Source organism: Candoia aspera, chromosome 10 (genome assembly GCF_035149785.1).
Source record: "Candoia aspera isolate rCanAsp1 chromosome 10, rCanAsp1.hap2, whole genome shotgun sequence".
Lineage (NCBI taxonomy): Eukaryota > Metazoa > Chordata > Lepidosauria > Squamata > Boidae > Candoia > Candoia aspera.
The window spans coordinates 8,934,779-8,957,928 of NC_086162.1; the positions used below are offsets into that span (position 1 = coordinate 8,934,779).

General features: G+C 40.6%; 1 protein-coding gene across 2 annotated transcripts in view; it reads left to right on the top strand.

Annotated features, from left to right (window-relative positions):
• The window catches only part of KIAA0319L (KIAA0319 like), a 60,086-nt gene that overhangs the window by 13,707 nt on the left and 23,229 nt on the right, over positions 1-23,150 (top strand). For both annotated transcript variants that reach the window (XM_063312429.1, XM_063312427.1), the window contains 3 exons: positions 10,632-11,326; positions 20,844-21,117; positions 22,956-23,057. In XM_063312429.1, coding sequence (XP_063168499.1) covers positions 10,632-11,326; positions 20,844-21,117; positions 22,956-23,057 — 1,071 coding nt within the window. The remainder of the gene's footprint in view (positions 1-10,631; positions 11,327-20,843; positions 21,118-22,955; positions 23,058-23,150) is intronic.

Genomic DNA, 23,150 nt, shown 5'->3' on the forward strand with positions numbered 1-23,150 from the left:
AGGTCATTCTCTTGGTTTACCATTTGTATCTCCCCTTTTTAAAACTTCTTTTGTATATCCAGTAAAGAGCCCTTATCCAGGTCATTCTTTTAGTCTGTCACTTGTATTTCCACTTTAAATGCCTTCTCTGTCTTGTAATCCACACTTTTTTAAAATCCAATATTTCTGATTCTACTATTTCTGCATCAAGCAAGATTTGTTTCACAACTTTCATTCCTTCATTAACGTCTTTTGAACATGGTATCCATAGAAGCAGACATCATTACTGATATTGTTGATATTGCGGCTACTAATTTCGGGCCCCATTCTTCTAAGATCTCCTTTAATATTTCAAATGTTACACAGTGTTTTGTGTCATTTTGTAAATCCCAATCAATACTGACTAAAACCAAAAGCAAGTTTACGATTTTTTTCCCTATTTGCCTGAAATCTTTAGTTCCCCTAGTGTCCAATTTAAATCATAAAGTCTCTAATCTCTGTTATGATTTACAGTAGACAAAATAATTTTAGTTCCCATGAAAAACTGTCTATTTTATATAGTTAGTTCCAAAATCTTACAGTAAAAGTTTCAGTGTTCCAAATTTGTCTGGATTCTTAATTTGTTTATAACTTTCTTAGTTTTTTATTTATTTCGTGTCCATTCTTAGTTCAAAGTCTTATTTAGCTTTTTGCCATTTATTTCAAATTCTTTAACTTACACTTACAGTTAATTTTTCTTAAGATAGACTCACCAGGTGGCTTTTCAAACTTGTCATTCCAAAGATCTCTAATAGCTTTGTTAGATAAGCAATTTCTGAAAGTGATTAGAAAGCGAGGTTAACAAACTTAGTGTCCTTTAAAAGACTCCACTGCAGTTGTGAGCAAGATGACTGATCCCTTAGTCTCCTGGCGCACAAACCTGTGGGAAACTGCTATCCTGCGGTCTTCGTGTGAGGAGCAGCTGTCTGGAGCACATGTGGGTGATCTCCCATCCTCTCCTCATCCAGAGAGGTTCCAAAGAACCGGTCTACTCCCTGGTTCTTCAGTCTTTGCCGCGGTCGTCATCTCCGCTCTCACGGAGATGTATTTACCTTGCCATGCCTCCCCCAGAAGTCCTCTATATTGTTATTGCTACTAAAAATATTTTTAGTATACCTAAATTATAAAATACTGCTAATTTCTAGTCAGTTTTACCTTGCATTCCAGAACTGGGAGGCCACCATTGAGAAGATTATGGCTTCTTTCCTGTTGGTGAAGGAATTATGTAGATTGTTATATTCTCACTGTCATCGGTAGTAGGAACAATATTACTTCCTGAGTTCTTTGAGTTAGGAAGTAGAAAACCATGTATCTTATTCCTTCTTTGTAACAACTCTGCAGAGATCTGGGGAGCATGTGTGCACCAAGGTGTCCATGGAGATAGGTAGTATACATTTGTGTGCAGGTGTGCATTCATTCTGAGAGATGAGGCTCTTGAATGCTGTCCCCATATCTTGTGTAGCCCTCAGTGCTTAAAGGATTCCTTACCTAAGTCTCCTTTAAGGGTCCATATTAAAACTGTCACCTAGTCTGTGAACAAAGAGATTTTGTGATGTGACTCTTTAATGGACAAGCTTACTTCCTGCTTGGCGGTTATTCAAGCAGTCTAACATGCCATTATGTGATCACAATCTTATTAAAGCAAACAAAACTACTTTAGTTTGAAAAGTTTCTAGAGTGTATCGAGAGTTTATATAAGAAATCAAATACTTTTACAGTTCTTCTGCAAATACAATGTTTATATTTGGAGCCTGATTTTATTGTAAACTGCCCAGAGTCCCTCTTTCAGGGGAGATGGACGGTGGCTAAATTTGAATGAATGAATGAATGAATGAATGAATGAATAAATAAATAAGGCTTGAAAATCAGTCACTTCGTTGGTGGATTGATCAGATATAGTTGAACAGTAATTCTCAGATACCTTCACACCAGTCTTCCCATCCTCTCCTCGGTGCAGACTTCAACTCTGTAAATTGTTATTTGACTTTTCCTCTGGTATTTGTTAAACACCTTTTTCTTGGAGGTTCACCAAGGCTAGAGCAAATTTCAGAAATGTATTTGTTTTATAATATGGTTTTATTGTTTGTAGCTTAGTATGTTGTATGAACACAGCCAAAATGTAAGGAGAAAAAATACTATCTGTCTGTCTATCTGTTGTGGCCATATGGTATAGAAGTTAAGATGCTGGACTAGGGGCAGAGAAGCCCAGGCTGAAGTCCATCTGTCAGATTCCTCCGATCAAAGGGTTCACAGAACCCCTTATCGGAGCATCTTCCATCACTTCCTTATCAGTGGGTTAGACTCTCTGTTGCCGGATGGGAGTGGGCGTGAAGTTGGAGTGGGAACTGCATTATTATGGCTACAGATTTATGATGGGGCACATCAAGGCCAATGGTTAGAGATACACCAGGAACACCACCTGGATGGATGGGGGGGTGACATACTTTCATGGGAAAGGGAGGCAGACAAGGGAATGTAGTTTTAAATGTATGTTTTAGTGGGAATTCTCCATTCGCGGCTTTGCTTCTGTCCTAGTCATTTCACGTCATTAAGCAGTTAAAGGTATCCGGACTCCTGACTGTTATTGTGTGAATGCTCGAATGGTCTAGTGCTGACACCATCCTTAGATATGGAAGCCAGCTGGGTGACCTTGGGCCAGCCATTCTCTCAGCCCTAATCAGCATCAGGCTCTGGAACAAGCCTGTTGAAAAACAACCCCCTTGTCGCATCATGCATTCATAAACTTCACTGTAAGAGCATAGCGCAAAGCAAACACTGCAGCTTAGACAAATGCTAACAACAAGCACAACAGATAATGGCCATACACAGAAAACTTTTAAATGTTTTATGTAAGGCATCTGGCAAGAAAATATCATTAGGAATATTTTGCTTTGCCCAACTATATTCAGGAATCAAATGCACTTCCTATCATTTCCTCTCTACCATTCCTTCTCCAAGCTGGCAAGAATATTGTGTCCTCTTTTTAATTATACTGTAATGAATTGTTAGGGTGCTTGACAGATTAATCAATGCAACTGACAAATACAACATCTTGTAAGAATTTAAATTGTTCCTTGCTGCAAATTAGATTTCCCCCATTTTAAAAAGAATACATGCTGGAAGACTGGTGTGAGAGATCTCTAAAGATCTTTTGCAATAAATTTTGGCTGTCAGTTCCCCCAATATTAGGAGCATTCTTTTACTGTTGTCTTTTAGGTAAATTTTGGACTTCCTTCCTTCCTTCCTTCCTTCCTTCCTTCCTTCCTTCCTTCCTTCCCTCCCTCCCTCCCTCCCTCCCTCCCTCCTCCCTCCCTCCCTCCCTCCTTCCTTCCTTCCTTCCTTCCTTCCCTCCCTCCCTCCCTCCCTCCCTCCCTCCCCCCTCCCTCCCTCCCTCCTTCCTTCCTTCCTTCCTTCCTTCCCTCCCTCCCTCCCTCCTTCCTTCCTTCCTTCCTTCCTTCCTTCCCTCCCTCCCTCCCTCCCTCCCTCCTTCCTTCCTTCCTTCCTTCCTTCCTTCCTTCCCTCCCTCCCTCCCTCCCTCCCTCCTTCCTTCCTTCCTTCCTTCCTTCCTTCCTTCCTTCCATCCATCCATCCATCCATCCATCCATCCATAGTTTCATTCAAACGCTTCCTGTTTATTTTTTTTTCATCCTTAAAAATATTCTTAGTGTTGTAATGAGGATAAGGGATGATACTGAAAGATTTTCCCAGGGCCATCTTAACTGAGGTGACATTTGAACCAAGAACTTCCAGTCCATTATAATGACAGATACTTGAAACTAAGAAAGAAAGAAAATGCAAAGAAGCGTAAGCGTAGAAACTATGCCCTTCTATTTAATATTTGCCACTCTATTTTTGTATTTCATTTTGATACAGTCAAAATCTTCTGAGGCTTACTTCTGGCGAAATAATAGGCACAACACTGAAAACTGCAGGAAAAATCCACAGTGCTTATTCTTGTAGCAAAGAAGAAAAATGCCTCTTATTCAGAAGTAGAGGCAGCAGGATGGGGGAAGAGAAGAACAAGATTTTCAAGTGCTTTCTAGTTCTGTTAAACTAGAAAAAAATCCCTCTGCTGTCCTTTGGAGCCAGGTGAAAATTTATCCTGGGTTAGTTCTGTAAATGATGGGGGAAACAATAATAATCCCACCATTTCCTCTTTGAATTTTCAATTTGTTTTTATGCTGTTATGTGTTCAGCAGGAAAAAATTAAAGCATGTATACACCAAGCCACTCAATTAGTTTTTCCATCTGTAATTGGTGAAATTTTCAATGAAAACTAATGCAGAAAGTCATATAATATTGTACTGAAGCCAGGAAATAGAGGGACTTCAGCATTTCTTGTTCTTTTTACCACATTTGTCAGTTATCCTTTGTCTGTCTAACCTGGGCAGGTTAATAATTCAATACTATTCAGTGTGAGCAACATTGTCTCATAGCTCTATATAATATATCAGACTAACCATCTAATGATGAAGAAAATAATAGATAAAATGGAAGTCTCATAACAGTGAGGTCATTGTTATGCACAAATGTGAGCCCACTACACTTGAGAGTGAAATTTGTGTTGTATTCATGAAAGAACAGTGAAACCAGTTTCCAAAGAGTAAGTGAACAGAGCAAATACAGAAGAAGAGTTAGTAGGGATTTGGCAGTTCAGAGAAGTTCAAGGTAAGATCAGTTAGCCCTTCACCCCACTCCAGTGAGATTCCAGCCAGCCTCTCACTCAGAAAACAAAACTCTTTCTGAGTCAGAGGAGGAAATAGAAATTTACCAGGCTGAAACCGGGAAAGCGAAACCCAGAGATGAGTCAGCATCACAGGAAGAGTCACAGGCGCTGATTGGCCAATCTTCGGAGGAGGATTTGAATCCTCCAATCAGCATGCGCCAACAATGGGCAGAAAAGCACATGAAGGAGAAGGTAGCCCAATTTGCTGCAGCAGGGAATAGGTGCGCAAAGGAGCAGCATAAAAGGCAGATGCGCAAAGAGCAGGCTGCCGGAGACAACCAATCCTACAAGCCTGCAGCTTCCGCAGAAGAGTCCTTACCCGCATCAGAGACAGAATCTCTCACCAAAGAGGGATCAGGTCCAGCTTTTTCCACCGAAGGGGACTTGAATCCTGCTCCTGCTGCCACCGAGGTTCTTCTCCTCGCCGAACCCAGCAATCTCAGTCTCACGTCCAGCCTCGGACCTCCGCGATTATCTTGTGCGCATTCCAGGTGCACTTCCAGTCCCGTTTCGAGGTTCCAGCCATGTCCAGAGTCTCCAGTCCAGCCTCGTCATGCCTCAAGTCCGCAGTCTCGCCCTGAGTCTTCGGTGCAGCCTTGCAGTGTTTCTAGCTCGCAGCTTAGTTCCAGGTCTTCAGTACAGATTCGGGTTGCCTCTGACCTCCAGTCTTGCTGTGGATCTCCAGCCCAGTTTAGCTACGCCTCGGGTGCTCAACATTGTTCTGGAGTTTCGCACCTATCTCGTTGCGAACCAGTTTTGCAACCTTGTCTTAGAACCTGTGGTTCAGTCCTGCCGTGTCTCGAGCTTCTTGCCTAGTCCAGAACTTCCAATCCAGTCATGTCTTGTACCTAGCTTCCAGCCTCGTCAGGAATCTTCAGCCGAGTCTAGCCTTGCTCCGAGTTCTCAGCCTTGCTCTGAGTCTCCAGCTCTGAGTATCCAGACCAGCACGAGTCATCGAGTCCAGTCCAGTCCAGTCCATAAAACCAAGACGTATCCAGAGAGTTCCGCCCAGTCTCGCCCAGCTTTCCGGTGCCAGCCTAGTTTGAGTGGTGTTCCAGTTCAAGGTCAATCGATTCCAGTCCCGGTAGCGCCACGTGCTCCAGCTTCTCCCAGCCTTCCAGCCTCCGTCAGAGAATCCTGCTCCGCCTCCTTGCTGCCATCTCTTCCTGCAACCTTGCCGGTTTCCTTGTTGCTACCCAGTTGGTCCTACCCAGTTCCTTCTTGTTTCTAAGGATTTATTTACTGTAAATAGTTATTTAATAAAGAGTATCTTTGATACTTAATCTCTCTGGCCACCTCTAAGTCTGATCAGGACAACTCCCAAATTCAGTGTGTAATTGGCTAACCTGGGAGCCTGGGTAGAAAACAAGATTTAAAAGTCTTCCTATTGGTAATGCCTCCAGAGATAGAACTGAAGATTAACGGATATGATTCTGCAGTCATGACCTTCAGTGTCTGTGCTATGTCTATATTTCTGTCTGAAAGCAACCTTGCAGCGTATTTGAGTAAGTGCAGGTTTGCAGAGGCACCTAAAGAAAAAGTTGGAGGACTGGTGCACTCACTGAACCTGGCAAAATTGTATAGATTATTGTATTAAAATATGTGGTTATTGATATCTATAATTGCTTGCCCAAGCAAGACAAAGGATGCTTTCCAAAAACTAGGTATTTCAGGGATACATGAAGTAGTAGTGACGGAGAATTTTAATTACCCTGGCAAATATTAGAAGACAAATTCTGCCACATACAGGCCTTCCAGAAAATTTATTATTTATCTGTCAACATTTATATGCTGCCTACTATTCCAATTCTACAACTCCACTGTGATTAAAAAAAAGGGAAGGGTGAATAGCAGAAAAAGCCAATGAAAAGTTTAGTACAGATCTGCAAGCAAACAGGTTATATGCAGGAGGTAGAAAGAATGGCAGATGAAGAAGTCTTGAAATGTAGAGGGAGTGCTAGAAAAGTTAAGAGTTCAGAATCAGCTGAGTTTAACAAAGGTGGGGAAGAACAACCAAAACACCTTTTTGTTCAAAATTTTATGGAAGAGGAAGAGAAAGGAGCAGTATACCAGCTGCTTAGTGAAAATGGCAAAATGCTAAAAGATAACAAGGTGGAGCTGCTCAACTCCTCTTCTTGCTTGTTTTTCTCTAAGAAGAGGTTACATGTTTTATCAGGCAGCTTTAAAAAATAGGATTAAGGGCCAGGATCATAGTTTGGGACATAGTTGGAGTATATTTATTTCCTTTGAGTTTAAATCTCTAGGGCCTAATTAACTAATTTGTTAATTAAGAGAGATTAATAAACTTGCCAAACCGTTATGTATGTTATCCTTTGAGTAATTCTGGAGAACAGATGAAATATCAGGGGACTAGAAGAAAGCAAATATTATCTGTATCTTGAAAAGAAAATTAAAGAAACTATAGGTGTTAAAAACAATGCATTAATTACCAGAAGTCAGCATGGATTTGTCAAGACAAAGTCTTATGAGGCTAACATCTATTTTTTGATTAGTTATTGTAATGCCATTTATGTAATACATCTGGATTTCAGTTTGACGAAGTATCTTACAACTTTCTGATTAGTAAGCTAATTAATTCTACGTGGGATGTCATGACAATTGGATACATACTAGCTCAAAAATTAGTGCTCATGTTTTTTCTTCAATAGTCTTTTATATGGTAGTAACATAGTTATATAGTCTCAATACAATATTAAATAATAATATGTAATGCCAAGTATGATGGTTCAGCACTTCAGGTTCAGACTCCAAAAGATGCTTTGAGCATGCAGAAGCATGAATGGTTGCCAGGAAAATAAATGGCTATGGTTGATTACACAAGTGCCACATGATCCTGGGAAAAAGTGCAGTCACTGTAAAGTGTTCCAGACAGTCAAGTACTTGGGGTGGGAGGTAGTTCTGTTTATTTAAACTAGAGTTTTTGCCATGCTTTACTTTTTCATCAATTTATATTCAAATATGTACAGAGAGAAGCTCTTTTGCCATCTTACTAGCTCAAAGGAGATACATCCAACATACTCTCTCTTAAGACCAGTGTTGCAAAAACTCTTGGCATTATTTGAGATGAAAATGCCACAGGAGAAGAGAATGCCTAGCAATAGGTTAGGATGGTTAAGCAGAAAACTTCACAGGACTGTCATTTCACAGAGGTGGAAACAACAGATCTATTTTCCTTTCCATAAAATTATTTTAATAAGTATATTTAAGAAAGGAGGGAAACAAAAGAAATCTAAATTTGGTGTTGGTAGTGATGGTAAGTTAGAAACACAAGTCTACAGGAAAGCTACCCACACCAACCAAGTGCTCCATTACCAAAGTAACAATCCAACCTAGCACAGGAGAAGCTGTGTAAGAACATTATTCAGATGAGCACTTACACACTGGAGCAACCCAGAACACCAGAAAAAAGAAGATCATCTGTACAGCATCTTCCAACAAAATGGATACCTGCTCAACTTTATCAAAAAGTGCCTCACCACCCAACCCACTACAACCCAACCAATGGAAACTATGAAAAGGATAACACTGCCATACATCAGAAACCACCAACAGACTGTTACAACCACACACCATCACCATAGCACATAAACCAACTAAAACTCTTCAAAACATATTAAGCAACCCAAAAGACCCAAGAGCACAAGAAGAAAAAACAGGAGTTATTTACAATATACAATGCAAAGACTGTAACAGCCACTATGTAGGACAGACAGGCAGAAGACTAGCAGAGCGCATCCACAAACACCAACTATCAGTCAGAAGACATGATGAGAACTCCTTAATCTCACAACACATGGACAGACTCAACCATAGTTTTAACTGGGAAACTGAGCATCCTAAACCAAGCCAAATCCCAAAACGCCAGAGAATTCCTGGAGGCCTGGCACTCAGACAAAGCAGCCATCAACAGACACATAGGGGTAAACAACATTTACATACCATTCAAAAGAGACAACAGGAAGGCCAAAAGACCAGGACACTCCCTTGCCAGCAATCAACACCCAGATATGCAAAAATCAACACTAGGATTAACACCAGATGAACCATCAAACAGCACAATACACCCTAATCAAGGAACTATTAACTCAGGCAATCAACCAAGCAGCAAACAACAGCCCAATCAAAGAACTCCCAAGGAGAGAGCAATGCCCCTACCAACACAAGCAGGGCAAGCCACAGCATATAAACTGAGAGCAAGGCCCACTCCCTCTTCACACTAAAGATGTTGCCTAGCCTGGCAATGAAACGTCTGCAAGAAAACAACAAAGCTCAGAAAGCACCAAGGACTCCACAAATCTAAATTTGTTTATTAATATCCATCTAATTTCTCACTCTTCTGTGGTTCAGAAATGTATGCCTTGTTAATTACATATTACTAATTACAATGATGCCTTATTATGATACTGAATCCTTATCTGATTACCAGATTATACTACATGAATCCTAAAAGCAGTTGAATATAGATGAATTAGTTGTCAGTATTCCTGACCTGGGGCAAAGTGACCTTTTAATCATTGTCTAGAGGACTTGCAAAAAACTAGGAAGGCATGAAGATAAGGAGCCTTCTGATAAGCAGATTAGAATTTCAAAACAGCCCTGTTTAGTCAGAGTCCCCTAGATAACTTGCTTTCTTTCTACTTATCTTTTTAAGCACATCATGTAGTACAATGAAATGCCACCATTGATTCATGTTGGAGAGTAGGAGGGTTATGTTCAGTCTTTATTCTTGGATTCCAGTCCTCTTAATATTCTGGTGCAGTGGGGAAAAGCAATGTTTTGTCAAGTAAATATGCTGTAGTTACTGACTGTAAAATATGCATGTGTGAGCTCATCCTTTTTAATGTAATGAGGAAAGAGCAGCATATTTTTGTCACTCTGATACAAAGTCCTAATCAATGAGAAGGTATTTTACTTGTCACCTGAATAGATGGAATTTATCACCTCACCTAAAAATGGCACTGGCAACATTTTCTTGTACAGAAAGGAGCTAGTTATAACTCTAGTGATATACTGCTGTTATTGCAAGCTTCATTTTGGAATTAAATAAGTCTACATACCTCAGTAGATTTGCAATAATTAGTGTAATGCATTTGACAATATTTCCATGCCTTACTGTGAGCACAAGTTATGTTGAGGGATGGGATGTCATAGCGTCAGGAATATAGCTAGTGAGTAAACTTCCTGGAACAATTTTTTTTCCATTGGTGGAATTCAACTATTATTAGGCAAGATTGATTTATTGATTTATTGATTATTGATTTGATAGATAAGGCTGCCCAACTCCATAACAAATTAGCAGATTTGGGGCAGCTGACTTGTTAGTTGTATTATGACACCATAATAGTATGTTCAAGAATAGGAGTTGAGCAGTTCCACGTTTTCTTTATTATCTTTTAGCATTTTGCCATTTCCACCGAGCAGCTGGTATACTGCTTCCTTTTTCTTCCTCTTGTTTTAAACATAAACATTTGAACATAAGAGAGCAAGTTTGTTGTAGAGGTTAAGGTGCTGGCCTAGAAACCAGGAGACTGAGTTCTAGGCCTCCCTTAGGCATGAAAGCCAGCGGGGTGACCCTGAGCCAATCACATTCTCTCCGCCTAACCTACCTCACAGGGTTGCTGTTGTGGGAAAAATAGGCAGCAGTATAAGGATGTTCTCCGCCTTGAGTTGACCAAAAATATATTTTAAAAAGATGGGATAAAAATATCACCACCACCACCATGTTTCTGGATGGAAAAAAGGAAACGGATTGATTTATAACTTTTGTTGCTGTTGTACAGACCAGAAAACCAACCAGTGGTGATTGTTTTGCCTCTGTTTTTACTGCTTCTTTAAAATTATTATAATTTTACTTCTCTTTGCACAGATGGAAGCTGGAGCAGAAGTGCTTGCCGCTCAGGAAAGCCTCTGGAAGAGGGCCATTTGAGGTCATCAGATGGTGTCCAACTCCAGCTGCTGGAAGGATTTCACTCTATCCACTCTTGTCAAGCTGCTTGCTGTCAAACCACAGCCTGTGATGCTTTCTGGCTCATGGGGAATATGTGCATCCAGGTGAACTGTACCAAGTCTCAGAAGTGCCAGGAGATCAGGACTGACACAGTGGACCTCATCATGGTCTTTGTAACAAAATCTGATCTTGATGTAGATCCCCAGCCTGCCAAACAGAGGAAAGCCCATCTTCCCAAATGGTTGAACTGGAGGGAGGGACATCAGAGTAAATCAAGGATACAGAGGTCCTTCAAAGAGCTGCCTGCTCACACAGTGCACTTAGGAAGTGTCAGGGGAAAGTCTCTAAAGAGAGACGTGGACTCCAGCAGTGGAAGCCCAGCGGACAATCCAGTTCCATCAGAAGCTTTGGACAGAATACCTATTCACCAGGATTTTGCAGAACCCCAGTCTTCAGGACTGGAAGCAAACCTTTCAGGAAACCATACTGAGGTAGAAAAAATCCTCCTGCCAAACAGTAAGGATTCGGAAGAACTGAAACCCCTAAGCCCATCTTCTTCCAACACTGATAACATGAACAGACGGCATGACCTTGGTGGGAGTGACTCCTTGGGGGTAAGTGCATCCCTGGAAAGGTAGTAATGCCAATTCCAGTATCAGTGCAGAATTCTATGAATTTGTTCGCTTAAGCCCTGCCTTAACTGTTACCCAACTAGTTCACTTGACTTTAAGCAGTTAATCCACATTCTGTTCATCTCTTTATGTGCAGGGGATTGTTTTCTTTCAATTACAGACTTTTATATTATAGTGGCATATGTATTCCTTAAGCTGACAAAATTGGGTAAATCGTACATACCTCTATCTAAGCAAGCCCTGAAGCAGGGAAGGCTGTGCTGGTTTGACCCAGTGTCTCTCTAAAGCTAAAGCTGACCCTAACCCAGACACTTGGCTACACAATTGCCAATATACTTCCAGGTTTATTTTCAACTCTAGAACTAAAGAGAAAGTATGGATTAATTTGCAGCCATCGGAATGATCTCCATTCTCCTCTGCAGTTGCAGGGTTGAGAATGAAGCTCGTTGCTTATCAGCATGACTGTACACGTGGCAAAAAATAGCAAAGAGGGCTATTAAAAGCTGTAAATATGTTTCCATTTGTTTGGCATGTTGCTTCGAACTTTGCAGATAGTTGTTACCGAAACAGATTGTGTCAAATACAGTATTTTACTGAAATTTACATATGCAATACACCTCCATTGTATCTGCTGCAGGCAGTTCTATAGGAAAAAGCTTTCACTAAAAGCTCACTGAATTGGGAAATAAATTTATTTGTTTGTCAACTTGTCTGGCCCCCATCACAGGATGACTCTAGGTGGCTTACACCATAGCATTAAAGTATCAGATACATAACAGCTAACAACAAATAGACCACAGTATATTGGGGAAGAGAATAATTTAAATATATTCCTTACTGAAAGTTCCATTCAGGGAACAGACTCCTCCATCCTACCTCAGGGCATGACAAAAAAGCCAGGTTTTTGCAGCTCTGCAGAAGCCCAATTGGATCTGGGCCATGTCCTGCTTAACTTTACCTATTGCAAACAGAATGCGACACTTGAAAACTGATCTTCCTATATAACTGGGTGCAGCATTCACAGACTTGGGTCGCATTGCAGCTGTGACATGAGAACTGCCAACCATGTGGAACAGGATGTGGCCCACAGCCAAAGGACATTCCAGGAAACTTGGAAATGGCCTATTTTATATGGGAAACAGCTACATGGCATTGCTTTGTCTTTGCTGACTCTGCTATCCCTCAGCTGTCCCTCGACATTTTAGTCGTTTAGGAATTGTTCAGTTTTTCTGTCTTAGCAATGCATTAATAACAACATGCCCCTTAAAATTAGAAACATCTGGCTCCTCATAAGAGTTTTTTGCTCTGGTATGACAGAAAGATAACACTATGTTCCCTGTGCTGAATCCTTCCTGACCTGGGCAATAAATACACATTTTAGCCGATTCCAAATGAAGCGTACTGCATCCTGAATTGTCAGTCTTCTCTTGATATTCTGATAATGATACTTTGCTGCTATTCCAGCCCATGCTCCCAAGATATGCTGGCAAAGACTCATTTATGACTTTTTGTATAGCAAATTTGTATCACTTAGCTTTCAAAATTATCAAATGCTGGGCTTTGAAGGAACTTACGATTTTCAGAAGTAGAATTCTTTATAACATGAAAATGTGGAAATCAGCCTTTCCTATCCTTATATAAGATTCAGTTCTGATCCTGAATGTTTAAGTATGTTGCAAGCTTGCTGTTTTGCTTCTCATGGTGAATTAAAAGTGAGGCTTATAGCACAATGTTGTGCCATTTCTGTATTCTAGGAGAATACAGAATTCTCCCAATTCATTGCTCCAATGAGACTAGAAAAAGAGCCTTGTGCTGTATTTAGATCTGTTGCCAGGAGAGAGCATTTTTGAGGGTGATGGAAGGATTATGAAAACCCTTTCTGTTCCCACTTTACAAGCCTTCCCTCATTATACTTTAGACTAGTGTTTCTCAACCTTGGCAACTTTAATAAGTGTGGACTTCGACTCCCAGAATTCCCTACCTTAGCCAGCTAGGAGTTCTGGAGAATTGGCTGGAGAATTCTGGGAGTTGAAGTCCACACATCTTAAATTTGCTTTAGACTGCTACTATAGAAGTTGCTAGCCCAAAACTGAACATCTTATAACTATAGGGGTGGTGGAAGAAGAAATGTAATTCTGAAGAATGGGGAAGAAGAAAATAATATGTATTTTTTAGTATTTTTTTCAGTAATAATATATAGTAATGATTTCTTGAGAGCCAGTTTGGTGTAGTGATTAAGGCATCAGGCTGTGTGTTTATTCGTTCAGTCGCTTCCGACTCTTTGTGACTTCATGGACCAGCCCACGCCAGAGCTTCCTGTCGGTCGTCAACACCCCCAGCTCCCCCAGGGACGAGTCCGTCACCTCTAGAATATCATCCGTCCACCTTGCCCTTGGTCGGCCCCTCTTCCTTTTGCCCTCCACTCTCCCTAGCATCAGCATTTTCTCCAGGGTGTCCTGTCTTATTATGTGGCCAGAGTATTTCAGTTTTGCCTTTAATATCATTCCCTCAGGTGAGCAGTCTGGCTTTATTTCCTGGAGTATGGACTGGTTTGATCTTCTGGCAGTCCAAGGCACTCTCAGAATTTTCCTCCAACACCACAGTTCCAAAGCATCGATCTTCCGTCTCTCAGCCTTCCTTATGGTCCAGCTCTCGCAGCCATATGTTACTACAGGGAACACCATTGCTTTAACTGTGCGGACCTTTGTTGTCAGTGTGATGTCTCTGCTCTTAACTATTTTATCGAGATTTGTCATTGCTCTTCTCCCAAGGATTAAACGTCTTCTGATTTCCTGACGGCAGTCAGCATCTGCAGTAATCTTCGCACCTAAAATACAAAGTCTTTCACTGCTTCTATATTTTCTCTCTCTATTTGCCTGTTATCAATCAAGCTGGTTGCCATAATCTTGGTTTTTTTAAGGTTTAGCTGCAAGCCAGCTTTTCCACTTTCTTCTTTCACCTTCATCATAAGGCTCCTCAGTTCCTCTTCGCTTTCAGCCATCAAAGTGGTATCATCTGCATATCTGAGATTGTAAATGTTTCTTCCAGCAATTTTAACTCCAGCCTTGGATTCCTCAAGCCCAGCATGTCGCATGATGTGTTCTGCGTACAAGTTGAATAGGTAGGGTGAGAGTATACAATGCTGCCATACTCCTTTCCCGATCTTAAACCAGTCCGTTGTTCCGTGGTCTGTTCTTACTGTTGCTACTTGGTTGTTATACAGATTCTTCAGGAGGCAGACAAGATGACTTGGTATCCCCATACCGCTAAGAACTTGCCACAATTTGTTATGGTCCACACAGTTAAAGGCTTTAGAATAGTCAATCAAACAGAAATAGATGTTTTTCTGAAACTCCCTGGCTTTTTCCATTATCCAGCGGATATTGGCAATTTGGTCCCTAGTTCCTCTGCCTTTTCTAAACCCAGCTTGTACATCTGGCAATTCTCACTCCATGAATTGCTGAAGTCTACCTTGCAGGATCTTGAGCATTTACCTTACTGGCATGTGAAATGAGTGCCACTGTTCGATAGTTTGAACATTCTTTAGTGTTTCCTTTTTTTGGTATGGGGATATAAGTTGATTTTTTCCAATCTGATGGCCATTCTTGTGTTTTCCAAATTTGCTGGCATATAGCATGCATTATCTTGACAGCATCATCTTGCAAGATTTTGAACAGTTCAGCTGGGATGCCATCGTCTCCTGCTGCCTTGTTATTAGCAATGCTTCCCAAGGCCCATTCAACCTCACTCTTCAGGATGTCTGGCTCTAGCTCACTGACCACACCGTCAAAGCTATCCCCGATATTGTTATCCTTCCTATACAGGTCTTCTGTATATTCTTGCCACCTTTTCTTGATCTCTTCTCCTTCTGTTAGGTCCTTGCCATCTTTGTTTTTGATCATACCCATTTTTGCCTGGAATTTACCTCCAATGTTTCTAATTTTCTGGAAGAGGTCTCTTGTCCTTCCTATTCTATTGTCTTCTTCCACTTCCGCACATTGCTTGTTTAAAAATAATTCCTTATCTCTTCTGGCTAACCTCTGGAATTTTGCATTTAATTGGGCATATCTCCCCCTATCACTGTTGCCTTTTGCTTTCCTTCTTTCTTGGGCTACTTCTAGTGTCTCAGCAGACAGCCATTTTGCCTTCTTGGTTTTCTCTTTCTTTGGGATGTATTTTGTTGCCGCCTCCTGAACAATGTTGCGAACTTCTGTCCAGAGTTCTTCCGGGACCCTATCTACTAAGTCCAGTGCCTTAAATCTATTCTTCACCTCCGCTGCATATTCCTTAGGAATATTAGTGAGCTCATATCTAGCTGATCTGTGGGTCTTCCCTAATCTCTTTAGTCTGATCCTAAATTGTGCAAGAAGAAGTTCGTGATCTGAACTACAGTCAGCTCCAGGTCTTATTTTTACCGACTGTATAGATGTCCACCACCTTTGGCTGCAAAGGATGTAGTCAATCTGATTTCGGTGTTGTCATCTGGTGAAGTCCATGTATAAAGCTGTCTCTTAGGTTGTTGGAAGAGAGTGTTTGTTATGCAGAGTGAATTGTCTTGGCAAAATTCTATCAGCCTATGTCCTGCTTCATTTTGTTCTCCCAGGCCATGCTTACCTGTAATTCCAGGTGTCATTTGACTGCCCACCTTAGCATTCCAGTCTCCCGTGATGAAAATAACATCTCCTTTAGGTGTGTTGTTCAGTTGGTGCTGCAGATCCTCATAGAACTGCTCTACTTCAGCTTCTTCAGCATCTGTGGTTGGGGCGTATATTTGGATCATTGTGATGTTAGATGGCTTGCCCTGAATTCGAATTGAGATCATTCTGTTGTTTTTTGGATTGTATCCAAGCACTGCTTTAGCCATTTTACTATTAATTATGAAGGCTACTCCATTTCTTCTGTGGTCCTCTTGCCCACAGTAGTAGATCTGGTGGTCATTTGATGTGAAGTGGCCCATTCCAGTCCATTTCAGTTCACTGACGCCCAGAATGTCTATCTTTAATCTTGACATCTCACCAATAACCACATCCAATTTGCCCTGGCTCATAGATCTTACATTCCAGGTTCCAACGGTGTGTTGATCCTTAGAACATCGGATTCGCCGTTCACCACCAGCACCGTCGGCCGCTAACCGTCCTTTCGGCTTTGAGCTAGCTGTGTCATCACGTCTGGGGCTAGTTGAACTCATCCTCTGTTCCTCCCCAGTAGCATTTTGACCATCTTCCGACCTGGGGGTCTCATCTTCCGATGGTATACCGACATATCTCTGGTTGTACTGATCCATTTAGTTTTCACGGCAAGAATACTGGGGTGGGTTGCCATTCCCTTCCCCAGGGATCGCATTTAGTCTGACCTCTCTGTCATGACCTTCCCGTCTTGGGTGGCCCTTCACGGTTTAGCTCATGGCATCATTGAGGTGCTCAAGCTCCAGCACCACGACAAGGTAACGATTCTTTGCTGAAGGGCATCAGGCTAGGAACCAGGAAACTGTGAAACTTCTAGTCCCGCCTTAGGCACAAAGCCAGCTGGGTGACCTTGGGCCAGTCACTCTCTTACAGCCCTAGGAAGGAGGCAGTGGCAAACCACTTCTGAAAAATCTTGCCAAGAAAACTGCAGGGACTTGTCCAGGCAGTCACCAGGAGTCAAGACTGACTCAAAAGGGACCAAAAAAAAAAAGTTTCTTGGCTACCAGCATTGATTGATAAATGATTACAGTACTTTAAGAGCATATCTTTTAAGGGCAAATCATGAATTATGGGAAATGGAGGAATTTTAAAATTATTATTCTACTCTTATCAGTGGAGAGATACTCATGATACTCATCTCCACATAATGAGCCTAAGAAAGGAGCGAGACCTTGATATGTGTGGCTGGTTATCATGGTGATGTCACAGCTTCTGCTGGCCTTAATATAACCAATGTCCAAAGTGTTGTAATAAACACATGAGTTTGAGGTGAGAGGCAGAAGGAATCGCATTTTGCCCTACAGCAGAAAACTGTATTTTGAGAGATGTGAAAATGAAGCTTCCTTGCAACAGAAACATTTGAGAAAGTGATCTCAAAATGTACTACAAAAGATAAATTTAGAGTGTGGGAGAATCTGTAGCTATCACTTCCTGTTCCACGCTGTTATTTTTAAGAATATTGTTCTTGACTCAATTTAATTAGCAAAAAAATTAAATACCTAACAGAGTTACAAAATAATAGAATGCCAATGTTTATCCATAATATCCCAAAGTTTACCCAAAAGGAGGTGGTAGGGGGAGAAAAGGTCTAGAAATATCTTTTGTGAACAAAAATTTGACCAGATTGCTTGAAAATCCTCTTCCGTACCCTTTTTGGCAGGGAGGTGGGCAGTGGAGAATACCTGATTCAGATCTTGACAGAGTGCAAATATGTGCAATTCATGGGTGTACTTTTCCTTCCAATATTATATAATAATTCTTTTGACCATCCTCCATGCATACAAAAATCTACAGTTCTGGATGCTGGTATATAGCCAAGTAGAGCTTGTGCAACCTTAACGATTATGTGATTTCGGCCCAAAATCTGGCTATAGTTGTCCAACTGTTGGTATGTGAGTTTGAACTTGACTGCAGTGACTGGTTCAACAGAAGAAATGTGAGGCATAGCTTGCTGATCAAAGTGACTCCTGTTTCACTGCAGAAGGACTGCAGAAGCAACCCATCAAAATTCTGTGCTTGCTAAATAGAAGTACAGTAGCTTTAGCTTTATTCCTGGCGTTTATTGCAACAGTCATCTCTGCTCTTCAGGGAGTACAGTTTTTCCTGACTCCCATTTATATTGTGATGAGGCAAAAACGTGTCTATTTTATCCTGTTTTCCTCCTCTATTTTCTAAAACCCATATTTACACAGTATTTGTATTTTTCTGGATATGATAGAATATGCATTGAGCCCCTGACGATGTAACAATTGACGGTGAAGGCTGTTCATCAAAAGGGTGTGCCGAGAAATTAAGAGGAAGGAAATTGGGTTTTGCCAGTAATGAAATAATTGCAGTTTGAGAGCTAGAAAAATACAGTTCCTAGAAAACAAACTCTTATAAAAAGTTATCTTCCTGTTTATTGTATGTTAACTGTGCATGTGACTTTGTCAATATCTAAATCAGCTCTGGATAAAACTCCCTTTTACTTTGATTCAGAATTTGCTCAGTGTCTTGAGTGTTGTTGGTACAGTTCTCAACCCCAAACACATTTAGGAGCAACAGCGGGTTTTCATATCTTGATAAGGGACTACAGAAACATCGCCAAAAAGCAGTCTGAATATTTAATTCACCTAATGGACTGTATCTAATACTAGCTCTGGGTCTACATAGGCGTTTTTTCCAGTTGTGTTAACATACCACACATTCTCCAACTTGTCCTCCTGGTGCTATTTTCTCTCAAAATTCTGGACTACTTTGATGACAGTTTGTGTTGGGGGAGCAATTCCAGTTCTGACATAATAACAGTTGGAATACATTTCAAAGATACAGAGCTATCAGGTTTATTTCTGGTGTCCCAACTAGGAGAAGGTGCATCCTCTTTATAAAAACATAGAAAATCCAGCTGGGAATTTTTTAATAGACTTGACTGAAAAGAGATTAAGACTGGTTTTCTATTGAAACTGGCTTGTGAAAATTGACACGATAGCAGGCAAATACCTAAGAACAAAGGGGGCACTACAGTTTCTGCTTTCTCCAAGGGATCAATAGGGAGAACAGGATGGAGAGATGAAGAGCATCATAGAGAAGTTAGGATCCATTTATGCTACAGCTAAGCGTAAGGACTGGGCAAACATATACTAAAGCTAGTGGTGAATATTGCCACTAGCATTTGTGCCGTAGATTGGAGTAACTCACGTAAGATTCTGGAAGTTCTAATTGGCTCGCAGTTTTCAAGTGCTATTTTTTTACTCCACAATCTGAAATTGAATGTCTGTTTTGCTCAGTGTTCGGGTTCCAACTGGTAGTGCTTTGTAGCAGAACCTCCTTCTCTTACTGTCTAAAGCTCTTTCATTGGAGACCAAGGCCCAGAGTTTAAGCCAGAGTTTTGTATTCTAAGTCTCTTCTCAAATCACATATTTAATAATAAAAATATTTATATCTACCACAAGAACATATGCTGCATTTTTCCTTATAAACATGAAGTCCAGATTATACATGCTTCTGGATGCCTCGATCTAAGAATTTTATTGATGCTGTATAAAAAGGATCAAGAAAATATGCAATTATACAGATAAGCCGAGTTAAAACTGAAATGTCCGGTTCTTGCTGCTCCAGGCTGCCCATTGGAATGGGGAAGGTCTGATGAAAGAATTTCCTGATGAAAGAAAGGAAATTGTTTTCATCTGTTCCTTAGATTTGTTTAAACCACTCTGACAATTTCTGAGTAAAAAGAATATATATTACTAAAATGAACCCCTCACTCACATTCTTGACCATAAAGCCGGAAATCCTGCTTGCAAGCATGATAAATTTTGAGTGAATGGAAAATAAAATTTTATTTGTCATGTTTTAGATTGCTAGCATAATCTCAATATTTCTGCTATCCCAACTTTAATCATCATTATCCCAATCATCGCCATCCTCTAAAGCAGTGTTTCTCAGTCTTTCTTCTCCTGTGCCCCTCCCCCCCATCCAGGTCCCATTACTGGATACAGACATGGGACAGTATCTGGTGCATTTTCTGATGTCAACAATATAGTTTTTGCAATCTAATACACTTTGCTTTTCTGTGGCCCCCTTGGCATGTGCCTTGGTCCCCGTTACATGTTTTTCACCTGTGGACCCCTTGAAATGTCCAAGGGCCTCCAGGGGGCCATATGGCCCCCAATTGAGAACCAGTGCTCTAAAGCGCCTCAATTTTATGTACCCCACCTCTTGCATAACAATCTACAAAGATGTTGCTTGGCCCAACTTTATTTCGTGAAGTGAGATGTTACATCTACGATACTATAATATATACCCAATTTGAATATTCAGTATTAGGCTGGCTGGCAGGTACTCTAAATAGGGTTTCTCAATGGTGATCCCACAATTTTAGAACTCTTTCCTTGAATAGATATATACAATTTTATTTAAGTAAATAATAAGTATTTCTGGTACAAAAGTGTAAATATTTCTAGTCCTTGCTATAGTCCTAAAAAAACAAAATTTAAATTCTGTTACAATTCTTACAGTACAGTGTTACAGCGGTATGGTATGGTATGGTATGGTATGGTATGGTATGGTATGGTAAATTTAATTTAATTTAATGTTAAATGTGCCATTAGAAATCTGATTTAAAAACAACTAAACGTTTATTAACTAAGTGATATTCAGGAATAATTTTACTGTCTAATGGAAGTGTTTATCTCTATGATTCATGAATGGGGTGAAATTTCTGGGTAGCAGAATTGAGGAAATCCAATACAAAAATTGAGAATTAAGTTGCTTATTAAGATTTGTGATTGATGTTGAGTCTCGCAAACTCTCTGTCTCTCTTACACAAATTCTAGATCCCTACAGGAGCTTCTACACCGGATTCCTCTTCAGCAACTATCTTCCCCAGCCCTGTTGGGAACTCTGAAAAATCCAGACCATCCAACAATGCTTCCATCCAGCCCTCCTCCTTAGAAAAAGCCATCCCAACTTCTAACAGTCTTCTGGAAAAGGGTTCTGGAAAGGTGCCACACGTTTCCCCTGTTCCAACTGGCACTCCCACCAGTGATAGTGTCACTGCAGTTCTGACAGATCCTGCTGTGGTACCTAGTACTCCTGCCCCAACACCAGGTAAGAACAAACTTTGGCTGAGGAGATGCCTCACATCCTTCTTTAAATGTCCTTGGCCAGGTTCCAAAGTCTGGACCCTCTTAACATGGGTTTTGTCAACAATGTTTTGAGAGAACTTTTTTCTTCCAGTACGTTTTAAAAAACAGCAACTCTATTTATCTTAGTTCATAAACTGAAATAACTTTTGTTTCTGTTGTACCAGATCTGAAGACAAATTATTCAGGTGTTGTATCCAATTTGTGATACTTATGTCTTGATTATGCAGGCAGACAATGTTTTGATTATTTTCTGCTTTTAGCCTCTGCTGGCCCAGTATGTTTTAACAAGCCTTGTCTTCATTTTTATTCTTTAGCCCCTAAATAAATACTGAATGTAGGGGAAAAACAATTCTCCACTAGTGTATTCAGTACTCAGGAATACGGATAGTGGTCTGACTTCATTTGAAGAACTTCTTAATATCATGCGAATGTCTTGCTCTTCTTTCTTCGTGAATGTTGAAGGCAGGCTGGTATTTGCTTTCCTTGCCTGGCCGTTGCAAGGGGGCTGTTTAAAGAGAGTTGCGGTGCTTTCCTTAAATTGAAACAAGACTTGATTATCAGATTCAGTGCTAATTGTCTATACGTAAATACTCAAAATACTAGAGAGTTAGGGTTCTTTTGCTCTGACTACGTACGTGGACCTTAAAATGCTTCTCAATTCCCAACTCAAAATACTGACATCTGTACATTTAGGGTCTGCGTCTGAGTTCTAGGTCCTGGGGTAAAGTGTGATAGGAGCCTGTGGTGGTTTGTTGGGGCACCCCGAAAGGATGATATAGGTGCCAGGTTTTCATTTTGTTTTTATGGTTTTTACTGTTTGTGGTTTTGTTGTTGTGAGCTGCCCTGAGTTGTGCTCTAAGATAGGCAGCCATACAAGTCTTTTAAATAAATAAATAGGTTTCACATTGAATAAATCAAGATTCTTGTCTCTCCTTGTATGCAAAATAAAGTTAAATTCTCTCCTGAAATGTATCTAGTTTAGCTGGTCTCATTTGTCACACACTAATAAACTTCTTTGGTAGAGGGCACAAGGTCATACTTGTTGCTCCAGAAGAGCAAAATTTTTAAACTTCTGTGTTAGCTTGGGGGTGGGGCAGGGGGCATAAAATAGTTTTGAGAGATGGATAATATCTGCAAGCCTGAGATTATAATATATAGTTCCAGAATATTAATTCAGAAGCAGTTGTGGCTCATGGTTATTTGTCTATAATTATCTATTGCTTTTATTATTTATTTTATTTTTTAAACTAAGCAAGCTTAAGACAAACAGCCCAGTATCAAATTCTAATTTAATAACTAGTGTCTATAACAAGTCATCTGTAACTGGAAGTTCTGGATGTTTAAAAGCCGAAAGATATTTTAGATTCCTTCATAGAACCCATGCCGGAAGGGGAGGAGGAGGAGCATACATGTCTGAATCTCAATTATGCTTATGCACATCCTAAGCCGTGGCTCTTAATCATTTGTTGCAGAAGTCTTCATATATTAGCACTGTGTAGCATTTCAGATGTCAAAGAAAAAAAGGGGATTTGGGGCTGCATAGCACTTGTTGGCAGCTCTCTCAACCAAACATGACTTTTCCCATCATCCTGTGCAGCTGCAAAGGGAAGCTGCATGGTCCCAGGAAAAGATGCAGCTGCTTTAAGGAGTTGCCAGTAGGTGCTGCATCTGTGAACTCTGAAACATCTGTTTCCCTTTGAATCCAAACTACTGCATACTGCTCTGCATATTGTAATGAAAATATGAAAAATGAATTGACCCCAATTTTCCTGTGTTTGAATGTTAATTCTTCCTCCACAGTTATTAAGAAACTGGCAGTTTCTGCTGGAGACAGTGTCCAGGTGACTCTGCCAAAGAACGAAGTGGAGCTGAATGCATATGTCTTACCTCCACCACCTAAAGGTAGGACCTGAACAGTCCAATTCCGAATGTGGTAGCAGTTGTGAGTTTGTTTATTAAATGCATATAAGTTCAAGACGAGAAATGAAGCTGGGA